At 40.3% G+C, this 13,732-nt stretch overlaps 1 protein-coding gene across 1 annotated transcript in view; it reads right to left on the bottom strand.

Annotated features, from left to right (window-relative positions):
* HSDL2 (hydroxysteroid dehydrogenase like 2) overlaps positions 1-13,732 on the bottom strand; it is a 68,253-nt gene that overhangs the window by 14,705 nt on the left and 39,816 nt on the right. Inside the window, exons 7-10 of the mRNA XM_039240858.1 lie at positions 11,919-12,113; positions 10,699-10,770; positions 4,119-4,268; positions 1,166-1,294 (exon numbers count right to left, since the gene is read on the bottom strand). Coding sequence (XP_039096789.1) covers positions 1,166-1,294; positions 4,119-4,268; positions 10,699-10,770; positions 11,919-12,113 — 546 coding nt within the window. The remainder of the gene's footprint in view (positions 1-1,165; positions 1,295-4,118; positions 4,269-10,698; positions 10,771-11,918; positions 12,114-13,732) is intronic.

Here is a 13,732-nt window from a genome sequence, read left to right as displayed (position 1 = left end):
TTTTATTTATTTATTTATTTATTTATTTTAATGTTTTATTTATTTCTAGGAGAGAGAGAGAGAGAGACAGCATGAGCAGGGGAGGGTCAGAGACAGAGGGAGTCACAGACTGAAACAGGCTCCAGGCTCTGAGCTGGCAGTCAACACAGAGCCCGACGCGGGGCTCGAACCCACCAACCACGAGACCATGACCTAAGTGAAAGTCGGACGCTTAACCGACTAAGACACCCAGGCGCCCCATATTTTGCTTTTTCTTAAGTGTATTTTCAGATTTTTGTACCATGGATATTTACTACTACCGTAAAAAAAAAAAAAAAAGGAAAAGTTGAAGGGACACATAGACATAGATTTGCTCATAAATAGGTAGGCCATACTCCCTGCCTTGGAGATGGAATGCAAGATCTACAAGACATGGAGTACACACTGCGATCTTCAGTTTGTGAAGAGTAAAACAGAACAAAGAATGAATAACATTTACAGATCATTAAGTGACTCTTTTTGATTAGAATGTTGTAATGGTTAGAATGTTGTAATGTAAGTGTTGTTTCTAGAAAATACATGTGATAATTACCATTTGGTGTAGTGTTCTAAGAATATTGAAAAAATACTCTTAAAGTTTTCTGGCACAGTTAAGGGGTACACAGGCAGAGTAGAAAACTACAGAAAAGGTTCTCCTGGGTAGGGATGCCATAGAAAGCAGGCTCACGGGGCCATGGGGGAGCCACTGTTTCCTATTACAGTGACGGCAAAACTGAAACATGACCTTACTCCCAGCAAATGGGCTAAGGCTGGGTGCACCTCCCGTGTCCCAGGTATTCTTGGAAAGGGTATCTTAGTCCAACTAATAGAAATAAAGCCTACCTCCCAGCCCTTTTGAATTACCTCTCTGTTCCTAATATTATCTTTGGGCTTCTCAGTCATGTAAAAAGGAAATTCTGACTTCTACTTTCCACTTGTTGGATGAAGTAGAAGGGGCAGTAGAGGTTAACAGTAGGAGCAGGTACCCAACAGTAAGAACTGCCTTCTGAAGACTATGTGCTCTTCAACATCAATAGCCGCTAAGAGTCTACTGCTAGAAAAATAAGTCTTGATTATTTGGAAAGGAATTAAGTTAGAACTAAATTTTCCTTACACACTCAGTAAATCTATAAAATTGAAAACTCACCTGAAAACATTTTTACAAAATCATCAGTAGACATACTCATCACCACATCTGCCTGATCAGAGGGCTCTCCATACCCAACATTCCCACCTTTGCTTTTAAGGTCAAGAAACCACGTTCCACCGTCTTCACCTACACAAAATATAAAGATAAAGAAATAAATGCCAACATAGCCCTGTTTTTCTTACACTTAACAACCGCTACAGTTTGAATAAATGCTCTCTTCAAGGTTAAAACCCTCAGGCCTCTATCAAATTCAGCAAACATTCATTAAGTACTCACATGCTAGGAACTAGGCTAGGCTCTGAAGACTCTTTAGTAACGTGGTTCTTATACAAGATGTAGTGGAAGGCTAATGTGGAGTCAGGCAAGCCCAGCAGGTGAGATTTAAAAGTCAGGTAAGGAGGGGCCCAGGTGGCTCAGTCAGTTAAGTGTCCAGCTCTTGATTTTGACTCAGGTCATGATCTCACAGTCTGTGGGACTGAGCCCTGCGATGGGCTCCATGCAGAACGTGGAGCCTGCTTGGGATTCTCTCTCCCTCTCTCTCTGCCCTTCCCCCTGCTTGGTGCTCTCTCTCTCTCTCTCTCTCAAAATAAATAAGTAAAATTTTTAAAATAAATAGGTAAGAGTCAGGTAAGAATTAGCTAGATGAGGGACTGAAAAAAGATACTGGGACTGAAGGTAGAAAGAGAATGAAGAGTGGCATCAGATGCGCTCATGAAGCAGTCAAATACAGGGGTAGTGAGCCATGTAAGAGATTCATTCTAAGGGGATAGGATGACTTCATCCTAAAGGGATAGGCTGTGGAAGGAGAATGATATAAGGCTGGTGTTTTCAATAGTTCACCCTAACAGCAGTGCAGAGAATATATTGGAGAGGGATGAAGAGGATGCAAAAGGCAAGTTAGGATGGTGTTGGGGTAGTTTGGGAACTTGAGGATATGTGCCTGGATCAGGACTGTAGCAGTGGGAATATAGGAAATTAGGCTTATTTGAGAGAGAATTTTACAGAAGAAACACAAGACTGGGTAAATCAATGAATATGATGAGGAAATGGTATAGAGAGTGCATAAAAATGATTTGCTAATTTTTGGCTCAGGAAACTGGGTTAAACTGGTGTATTTTTTACTAAGAGACGACTACTGAAGAAAAGCAGATTGAATAGGTAGTGTCTGAGGCACTACCTATTTTGGAATGGTAGTTGGGAATTGTGTGCTGTTTTAGATATTTTCAGATTGCTGAGGGATTTTTATGACAGTCAAGGGAATATGTCAAATGAAGTCTGACTAGGCTAGAAATATAGTTACATAAGTAATTACTTCCTATGGTGATTGAAGCCATTTGAGTGAGTGGGGTGTCCTAGGGCAAGTCTGTAACAGACAAAGATGATTACAGACAGGAGGGAAGCGAGGAGAGGGGCTATCAGCAAAGCCAAGGAAGGGAGCATTTCCAGAAGGGAAGAGCGGTTAACAGCTTCAAATGCTGTACAGTGTTGACAAGGTAAGAATGACAAAGGCCCACTGATGATACAGAGGTCACCGAGGACCTTGGTGACAGCAAATTCAGTGGAATGGAGAAATACACCAGAGCAGAGTGAACTGTACATGGGAAATAACTGGCTTTTAAAAGGGAAAAGAATGGTGGAGGCAGAAGTGGGGTCGGGGGTTGTGTTTTGATTTGAAGACAGTATGGACTTTGAGAATGTTAAGATACCACCAGAGAGTGGGCTGCAGGATAAGCAGGTCAGAGAGAGGGCATAATTGCCAGCACAATATCCCTAAGGAGGCCACAGGACTCCAGCTTTGCTACTGGGATCTACAGCTTTGCTACTCAAAGTGTGATCTGTGGGGGTGCCTGGGTGGGTCAGTTGGTTAAGTGTCCGACTTCAGCTCAGGTCATAATCTCTTGGTCCATGGGTTTGAGCCCTGTGTAGGGCGCTGTGCTGGATTCAGATTCCGCATCTCCCTCTCTCTCTGCCCCTCCCCTGCTACTGCGCTCACTCACTCACTCTCTGAAGAATAAACAAACATTAAAAAAAAAGAAAAGAAATGCAGAATTCAGACTCTGCTGGCGACATGCTGAATGAGATTCTGCATGTTAGCATGATCCCAGGTGATCAGTATGAACGTTAAAAGCTTGAGCTGCATGACTGTAGAACTGAACTCTGTTCTACTGGGAAGGAAGTAAGAATGATGCTCATAATGGCTGATATGGTATCAGATGGCAGGAAGCTGAAGCAATTTGTTTGCAAGTTTCTATTATCTCTGTGAAAGAGGAGGTGGGATTATCCACTGACACGGGCAGGGAAGTGGTGAAGGGAGCAATGGGAGATTTGGGGAACACTGAGAAGGTTTAAAATAATTACTGTAGTGCTTTCAACAATAGCCAAATTATTATCTTTTTTAAATGTTTATTTATTTACTTTTAAAGTTTTATTTATTGTTAAGAGAGAGACAGAGCATGAGTGGGGGAGGGGCAGAACAAGAGAGAGACACAGAATCTGAAGCAGGCTCCAGGTTCTGAGCTGTCAGCACAGAGCCTGACATTGGGCTTGAATCACAAGCTGTGAGATCATGACCTGAGCTGAAGTCGGACGCTTAAGCAACTGAGCCACCTAGGTACCCCAATGTTTATTTATTTTTGAGAGAGAGAGAGACAGAGTGCAGTTGGGGAGGGGCAGAGAGAGAGGGAGACACAGAATCTAAAGCAAGCTCCAGGCTTTGAGCTGGCAGCACAGAGCCTGACATGGGGCTCAAACTCACAGTTTGCTGAAGTCAGACACTTAATCAACAGAGCCACCCAGGAGCCCCGCTATTCTTGAATGTCTACATTCTAGGGCTAAGGGTTCTGGATACAGCCAACTATCAAGGCGATTATGACTGGAGACTGATTTTCTTCCAAGGGAACTATCCTACTTGGTTTCACAAAGGCACCAAATTACTGGATATAATTTTTACCCGAGAGTTCAAACTGATAGACTGCTTGAGTGGCTTTAACGACGTCATCAGTGAGAGAGTCCTTAACAATTCTAAATGTTTCTTCCACAGCTCCAGAATGTGGTTTTGGTGGTGGCTGTGGCTTCTCTTCTTTCCCTTCCAGAACAGCACCTGTAAAACATTGATTTAAATGGCTTTAGAGCCTAGGCAGTGTAAGGCCCTACACAAAAGTAATTAGCAGAACAGACTTGCCACCAATTAGACCTGTCTGATCAAGATGACAATAAATACATCTGGTGACAAAGCATAAGACAACCTGATAGAATAATATCCAAACACATTAGTTATGATTATAAATATAAATGGTGTATACTCTCCAAGTTAAAGGCTGACTCTCAGATTAGGTTAAAAAAAAAGAAAGGAAACCACTACTAAACTATAGTGGCTTTTTTTTTTTTAAGGGACCTAAACAAACTTTTGGGAGTTTTAGGAGTAATAATCACTCCTTTATCATCCCCTTTGAGTTCTAAAACCAAATGAGAAAAGAAGATACTAGAATCAGAACCACGGAGATGAGACCATCAACCATGTAAACAGTGGAGCTGAACTGGAGATTGTAGCTTGAATCAACAGCCCAGTGAACTTCCTAATAACTTTGCCTCTAAATTTAACTTAGTTTCTTCATCCCTGGATTGAATCTGCTCCCTCCTGTCAGGGCTTAGATATGGCTCTCAAAGTATAGATCATGTGAAAACCGGGGAAAACCTGCTCAGAAAGAAAGAACCTTCACAAGGATCTAAAACCACACAGTTAGTTCCTCTTCCAATTTCATCAGACTCGTCCCTTCCACTGGATGAAGATGGAGGTCAGACGATAAGCCTCATGAAAGCCTCCCTCTTCCTAGAAATATAAGGCCAGTGGAATGGGTACGTTTTTAAAGTATACCCATGTAACCCATTGGCCATAACCATTCAGCATACAATGAGTCAGGAGATCTGCAGTCCATAGGACTGATCAATTGCCATAGCGTGAAGCTGTCCCCCAATACCAACCTCTATTCCTTTATTTTTCCTCCTGGAATCACTTGTGGGTAGTTTAGCAGTTGCCCCCAGAAACAGGTGAGTACAATTCATTAATTAACTCCAAGGCCAATCTGTGCTCTAGGCTAAAAATTAACTCTCCATATACTTCTCAACTCAAATTACACCCAGCCTTTTAAAGGCTATTAAATGAAAGGCTATTAAATGAAATCTAATTGACAGCACAAAGATACTCCACGGTACAACAGAAGCAATATAAAAGTATCCCAAATTTGCTGGATATAAATTACCTTCCACTATAATGATTCCAGACACCAAAATACCCAAACAAATAAACAAGAAAATCCTTATCTTCTCACAAGTTAAAATCCAAACAGATATTAAAGATGAAATCCTCAAGATCCAATGGAACAGAGAGGATACACACTTTTAAAAAACTTTTAGTTACTTATTATTTTTAAATTCATTACAGATAATGCACCTCTTTATTGCCTACACTCACAGCAAACACCTCCAACTGCCTTGCCCTTGCTTTTTATTCATGGTTAACATACAGAAATGATGGTCATAAGTATACAGCTCAAAAAGTTATCAGAGGTTTGGGGCATGAGTAAAAAGGGGTGAAGGGGAGTAAGAGGTATAGGCTTTCAGTTCTGGAATGAATAAGTCATGAGGATAAAAGGTACCACATAGGAGCAACATGGATGGACCTTGAGGGTGTTATGCTGAGCGAAATAAGTCAGGCAGAGAAGGACTAATATCATATGTTTGCACGTATAGGAGGATTAGGAGGAACTTGACGGAGGAACAAGGGGGAGAAGAAGGGCGGAAATGGTGGGGGAAAGGGAGAGAGGCAAACCATGAGAGACTCTTGAATGCTGACAAAAACTGAGGACTGATGGATGTGGGGGGGGGGGGGGGATGGGCATGGAGGAGGACACTTGTGGGGATGAGCACTGAGTGTTATGTGGAAACTAATTTGACAATAAACTATTTGTAAAAAAAAAAAATAAATTAAATTAAATTAAATTAAATGAAAAAAAAAAGGTACCACATAGGGAATACAGTCAGTGGTGTTGTAGTAACATTCATTGTATGGTGACAGATGGTAGCTACACTTGTGGTGAGCATAGTGTAAGTACAGAGCTGTGAAATCACTATGAAACAAATGTAATATTCTGTGTCAACTATACTTCAATACATTTTTAAAAGTTATCAATAAGTGGACATACTGAGGCATCATCATCTAGGTCAAGAAAGAAGATATAACAAGTCCCCCAGAAGCCAGTGGTGCCAAGGAAACTGCAGCAAAAACTTTGGTGTAGCCCCAAAAGACATCTGCCAAGTGATAAACTGCATAATTTATCGCCTGGAATATTTAGACATGGCACGATGACTTTGCACAAGAGAATAAAACTTCAGGAGACAAAAAATAAATCAGTAATATATTTGAAAGGTACAGTCAGTGGACTATAACTATGTAAGCTTTAATGAGAAAGAACATTTTGGTAACTTAAAAAAAAAAAAAGAGGGGTGTCCAGCTGGCTCAGTTGGTGTAGCATGCGACTCTTGATCTCGGGGTTGTGAGGTCAAGCCCCATGTTGGGTGTGGAGATTACTTTAAAAATAAAATCTTAAAAAAAAAAAGATAATGACTAGCAGCCCCTATCATACCCTCTCCTAATGTCACACTTAAATAAATATAAACATGTAAAAAAAAAAACTAAACATCACCTAGACTCACAATCTACTGTCAGAATCTAGGAAGAAATGTTCAGCATCCCTAAGGTAGACAGAGTCAGCCTAAGAAACAGGACTGTCTGTGCTTTGCCTCATGAAAAATCTCAGAGAAAGAACAGCTCTGCTAACCTAAACAAAGAACACAGGCTTTAACATTTTTATTTTTTTTTATATTTTTATTTATTTCTAGGAGAAAGAGAGAGAGACAGCGTGAGCAGGGGAAGGTCAGAGAGAGAGGGAGTCACAGACTGAAACAGGCTCCAGGCTCCGAGCTGGCAGTCAGCACAGAGCCCTATGCGGGGCTCGAACCCACGAACTGCGAGATTACGACCTAAGCGAAAGTCAGGCGCTTAACCGACTGAGCCACCCAGGCGCCCCAGGCTTTTACATTTCTAAACCACCAGACCAGACTCTGGGCTGGTTTCAACTGGAAGGGTAGGATCTGTCCCTCTGTTCTACAATGCTGCCTTTCAAGAACGCTTCCATCTTTCAAATCCAATTTCCAAGCTCGTCGCTCCCAAATATCAGAGGAGCAGATAGTAGGGGGAGCCCTTGTAGTGGGGCATCCTGGGAAGTACGTGTCCCAAAGCAATACTGATAAAAATGGGAAGGGGAAGAACCTTGGGAGCAGGACATGCAGGGACAGTAGGAGGTAAAAGAAGATCCCATGTCAGCCTTGCACACAGGCACGAGCTATGTGCCTAACAGGTACCACAACTTAAACAGTTCTGTGAAAGGAATTCTACCCAATGGACAAGGAATGAAGCCAAAAGAAATCTACACATCCCAGTCATTTAACTCTACTAGCTCTAGAGATATCTCCTAATATAAAGCTAAATTAATAGGGGGGAAAATAACCTGATGCTTATGTAAATCAAGGTACCACAAGGGTAATGGAAAATTATTCTGAAGAGAAAAAAAATCTACCTCTAAAAATAATTTACTAGGAAACCGACAAGAATTTCTCTCCATAAAAACTATATAAAACAGGGGCACAAAGCCATATATAACTGGCTGGGATAAAAAGATAATGGAATAAAATGAACAAGATGGAACATGAGAAACAAAAGGAACAGTAACAAAATTAAAATAAACATTACGGGCCATAGGGAACAGAGATCAAAGTGTCAAAAGACTTTTTTTTAATGTTTGTTTATTTTGAGAGTGAGCAAGTGAGCGTGCATGCAAGCAGGAGAGGGGCAGAAAGAGAGGGAGAGAGAGTCCCAAGCAGCCTCAGCGCTGTCAGCTTAGAGCCCGATGCAGGGTTCCATCTCACAACTGTGAGATCCTCACCTGGGCTGATATCGAGTTGGACACTTAATGGACTAAGCTACCCAAGCGCCCCAAAAGTCTTTTGTCTTAAGTAGGCTCCACACCCAATGTGGGGCTTGAACTCCAGCCCCAAGATCAAGAGTTGCATGCTCTTCCAACTAAGCCAGCCAAGTGCCCCATCAAAAGTCTTATCAGTAATTTACAGTATAAACTTGAACAGGTCTCCCAGAATGCAGAAGAAAGAACAGTAAGATAGAAATAATACAAGATGGTGACAACTTCAGGGGAAAGCAAAAGGACAGCCAGGCTAAGAATAAGTGTTTCTGAGGAGAATCCAGAGCAACCGGAACAGAAGCAAAGAAAAATTAAACTAAAGAAAAAAAAATAAGCCAACAAAAATAAACTGAACAAAAAAGACCGTGGGTTCCCCGTGTTGTAATGGGAAGAGGGAGATCAATGAAGAAATGTCAGTACTGTTTTTAATATGAGAAAAAACACTAACTTAAAATTATGTACATAATCTACAACATACCTCATAATTACAAATACTTTATATAGAGCAAATATACATAGCACAAATAACCAGATAAGGTACAATCAAATGTTGATAGAATGGTAAGCCAGTCCCCCTTGGGAATGAGGGCTACACACTGACCTCTGAGAGAGAAACTGTACAGAGGATGTGGATATGGACTAACCAATCACCTGAAAGAGATGTTAGATTCTAGGCCAGATATACTGGACTATATGAATATATTAAGGGATCTACAGAAAATATGGAGTACAACTGCAGTAGACTTAACAAGGAAGAAGAGGGGGGATAAAAGAGAGCTACAGTACCAAGCGACCTCTCCAGCAGCATATGGGGAAGAAAAGCTTTAGCCAAAGGAATTTGAGTACTGTGACCCCAAGGCTGAGGGCATCCCTCATGTGGAGACGGAATATGGACTGTAGACAAACCACAGGACACATTCTGACCCCAGAGGCAAAATCACTCCCATCGAAATCTGATGCCAGTAAACATTTATTTTACGTTTTACTTATCTAACCTCTCCTGTTCTGATTCCATGGTCATGAAACACCTTCTGATCATGATTCTGTTCCCTATGTTAATTAGGACCCAAGGGAGAGAATGGGCTGATCATGGCAACTATACAGTTAGTCCATGAGACGGCAACTCCTCATTATAAATTAATAACCTAGATTAACCTGGATTACTGGGGGTGGGGGGGGAGAGGGAAATATGCTAATTTAAAGGACTTTAAGTATTGAGGAATTAGAAAGGCAATTTAAATTTACTGGTTAAAGTTATGGGCTTGGAATTGAGAGAAATACAAATTTAAACTTAAATCCTGGCTCTGCCACCTGCATGATCTCAGATGTAAAATGAAGATAATAATACTTGTCTTGCCAGCTCTTTTTAACTGTGACAATGCATGTGAAGTACTTGGCATAGTGTTTGATACACAGTAGTGCCCAATAAATATGTGCTGAAAAATAAAATGAATATACATGATCGATAAGTGGTTCTTAGTATTTAAATTTGGAATTTGAATGAGCTCAGATCCAATCTGAAGGTGCTGCACAAAAATCAGGATTTTGCTCTTGCCTGACCTTAAGACTATACTCTTTTGGACTTTGATAAGCTGTATTTTTCAAGTTTTCTATGGTACAAAGGAAAAGTTGCCATTTTTATTACTTAAGTAATTTTTAAAACTATCTCCAAAAATTTAGACAAAGAAAAGATAAAGGTAGAAAAGACTGAGCCAGAAAAAAGGTGGCACTAGAATGCACTAGAATGTGGTATAAGGTTCTATAAATTTGCTATAAACGTATAGAGGAAATTGTTTCTTAAATTTTCTAGCAGCCATCTAAAGAATCTATGATCACTTAGGAGATCCACATTGTCTGTGAAATAAAATAAAGTTAGGGTCCAGGAGAAGCACAGCCGTTCTTGTTAATAAACCATGAGACAAATTCTTCTCATGGTTATTTGTTAAACAGTGTTTCTTCTGAAATCTTTCAGTAAACTAGTGGTAAGCTAGTGGCACAAGGCCAGAACACAAAAACTAAAATGTAAACTCTGGACCAATTAAAGGGGGCTATTGTTTCTGAAGTATAAAAACAAAATAAAGTAAAACCAAAATCTCCTTTGAAGTGAATTACTCCAATAAAGCAGTCACACGGCACACACTCGGAGAATGCTGTCAGGTATACTTTGATGTGACACATTTTTCCTCAAAATAAAATAACACACCAACATGAAATACCTAAACACAGTGCCAAGGAAAAGAAATAAAAACCTTAAAAAAGGGTTTGTTTTCTTGACTTTTTTTTTAAACTCAAATGTAAAGCACATATTAAGAATTTCTTACTGGTGGAAGGAAAAGACAACCTTCTTTGAATTAACTAAGACCGCATATTACTTGTCTAGTTTAAATTACAAAATGGATCAAAAGCAGAAGGCAGCAATGTCCAATTTTATATTCTGAAAGACATATGTAAGTTAGTATCTTTATTTTCCTATATAAAATATGGTCTACATCTTACCATGTGATTCCACTTTCTTGATAATTGTATCTGGGTGTTCATCTAAGAAGAAATCTGGTAACAAAGGATGGCCTGAAAAATGACCCCAAAAGTAATCGGGTTACTAAGACAACTTAAATATATTAACACTTTTAACACCTGTTCAATGAACATTATAACCTGTTTTTATTGTAATAATCATTCTCGTGCAATGGAAGACTCCCATGAGAACTGTCAAACTATCTGACCTTCATGAAGCTAAAATACTTTCCCCATAACCCAGTTATCCTCCTCTCCAATGGCAAATTTCACCTCTAAGATCCAACCAAAGAGTCTACAATTTCATAAAGAATGATCTTTGAACAAGGAGGCCTCGAGAACTTCTCAAACATACCCTTGTACAAAAGACAGATGTGTTCATTCATCTTTACCATCTATGAGTAAGTTACTCTAAGAGACTGCACTTAAGAGACAAACATTTGAGGATATCTGGGAGGTCAGTGGGTTAAGCATCTGACTTTGGCTCAGATCATGATCTCACGGTTTATGGGTATGAGTCCCTTGTCCGTGCTGGCAGTGTAGAGCCTGCTTGGGATTCTCTCTTCCTCTCTAAATTAAAAAAGGGAGAGTGAGAGAGAGAGAGACAAACATTTGGAAAGAATCCATACATTTTTTTTAAATATTTGAGAGAGAACGGGGGAAGGGCAGAGAGAGGGAGAGAATCCCAAGCAGGCTTCATGTTGTCAGCACAGGGCCTAAAACGTGGCTCAATCCCACTAACTGTGAGATCATAACCTCAGTCAAAATCAATTCCAACACTTAGCCGACTGAAACACTCAGGGTCCCCCAAGAGTCCATTTTCTTAAAAGGGTTTTGTAAAAAAACCTCACTCCTGTATCATCTGTTTCCACAGAATAAAGTCTTTACTCTGTGATTTTAAGGCCAACTTTAAAAACCAATTTTCATTTTTGGTTTCTTTCAAGATTTCGAAATGGCTAATAGCTGATATGCCTTCCATATCTGTACATCACTTAAAAAGCCCTTAACTCACTTCTAGTTTTCCTTTCTTTCCTTTTGAAGTTGTATTGGTATGGTCTTCCCCTTCATCAGGAGGACGGCTTTTAAAAGAACATATTAATTTTATGATAACACAAACATGCACACAAAACAGAGGTGTGTTTCTTGCATGAAATGTAGAAAAATACATCACTATACATCACTACTTTTAAAAAATGTATTACCTGGTTTAATTGCATAGACGTCGAAATTTTTTACTCCTTCTTCTCTTAAGATGTTCTCATCAATAATAAAGTTTCCCGTAAAACTTTTTGGCTTTTTAAAAATGGAATAGGCAGCATCGGCAATGATATCAACTTTTCTACACTGGCTTTCAATACCCGATCCTCCCAGCATGTCCATAGCAGCGGTGTGGATGGCTGCGGAGAGAGCAGATACACACAAGAGAACTCCAAATCCAATAATGGGGCTGTGGAAGTAACAAACAAGACAGCTGAGCTCTTTACTTCTCAGGTGACAAAAATAAGGTCCAGAGAGCTTAAGGGATTTGCCAAATGTTCTACTGATATAACCTGGTAGGAAACACATGTTCCTTACTCTTCACAACGCTACCTCATACAACAGAATGCATTCCTGAGACTCAGCAAAATTCAGTTGGACTTCTGATTTAGAATGCTCAAGAATTTGCATAGGATTCTTGAAAGTTGAGAAAGCAAAGAAGGTGGAACAGAAAAAGCACTCAGCAGTAAATCAGGTGAGTAGGATTTTTATGCCAACTGTACCATGATTTTTGGCAAGTCACTGTAACATCTCTGGGCTTCAGTTTCCGGTCTCTACAATACAAAGCTCCTTTCCTAAGTTTATTATCTTGCCCTTCTATTAAAATACAGAGATTTTGGGGCCCCTGGGTGGCTCAGTCGGTTAAGTGTCTGACTTCGGCTCAGGTCATGATCTCACGGTTCGTGGGTTCAAGCCCCGCATCAGGCTCTGTGCTGACAGCTAGCTCAGAGCCTGGAGCCTGTTTCAGATTCTGTGTCTCCCTCTCTCTCTGACCCTCCCCTGCTCATGCTGTCTCTCTCTGAAATAAATAAAACATTAAAAACAATTTTAAAAATACAGAGATTTTGTTTTTGTCATTCATCAGGGTCTTCCTCGTGGCTAAAACAATGACAAACACATCATAAGCACTCAATAAATATTAGCTGGATTTTTGGTGGTTCCTTTTAAGTTCAGATACTTCAATACAGAAAATACTAGAAAATAAAGAAAAGCAAAAGAAAGAATTTAAAAATTATAATGCTGAAAACTGAGGGCAGATGGGGTGGGGGGAGGAGAAGGGGGGGTGATGGGCATGGAGGAGGGCACTTGTGGGGATGAACACTGGGTGTTATATGGAAACCAACTTGACAATAAACTATTAAAAATTATCTAGGGGCGCCTGGGTGGCTTAGTTGGTTAAGCGTCCGATTTTCACTTAGGTCATGATCTCACGGTTCGTGGGTTCAAGCCCCGCGTCAGGCTCTGTGCTGACAGCCAGCTCAGAGCCTGGAGCCTGTTTCCAATTCTGTGTCTTCCTCTCTCTCTGACCCTCCCCTGCTCACGCTGTCTCTCTCTCTCCTAGAAATAAATAAAACATTAAAAAAAATTTTTTTTAAATTATCTATAATTCCCCTACTCAGAAATAAGTACTATTAATATTTGCATACAGGGGCACCTGGGTGGCTCAGTAGGTTGAGTGTCAGACTTTGGCTCAGGTCATGATCTCATGGTTTGTGGGTTTAAGCCCCACTGTCAAGCTGTCAGTTCAGAGCCTGGAGCCTCCTTCAGATTCTGTCTTCTTCTCTGTCTCTCTGTACCTCCCCTACTTGTGGTCTCCCTCTCTCAAAAATAAACATTAAAAATTAAAACAAATATTTGCATACAATTTTTACTATTTTAGCTGCATATAATTTTTTGAATAGTTTATTGTCAAGTTGGTTTCCATATAACACCCAGTGCTCATCCCAATAAGTGCCCTCCTCCATGCCCATCACCCCCC

The sequence above is a fragment of the Hyaena hyaena genome, unplaced genomic scaffold (assembly GCF_003009895.1).
Source record: "Hyaena hyaena isolate Hyena2069 unplaced genomic scaffold, ASM300989v1 scaffold_6, whole genome shotgun sequence".
Taxonomy (NCBI): Eukaryota; Metazoa; Chordata; class Mammalia; order Carnivora; family Hyaenidae; genus Hyaena; species Hyaena hyaena.
The sequence above is the reverse complement of the archived record's forward strand: the minus strand, read 5'-3'. Positions and strand labels throughout refer to the sequence as shown.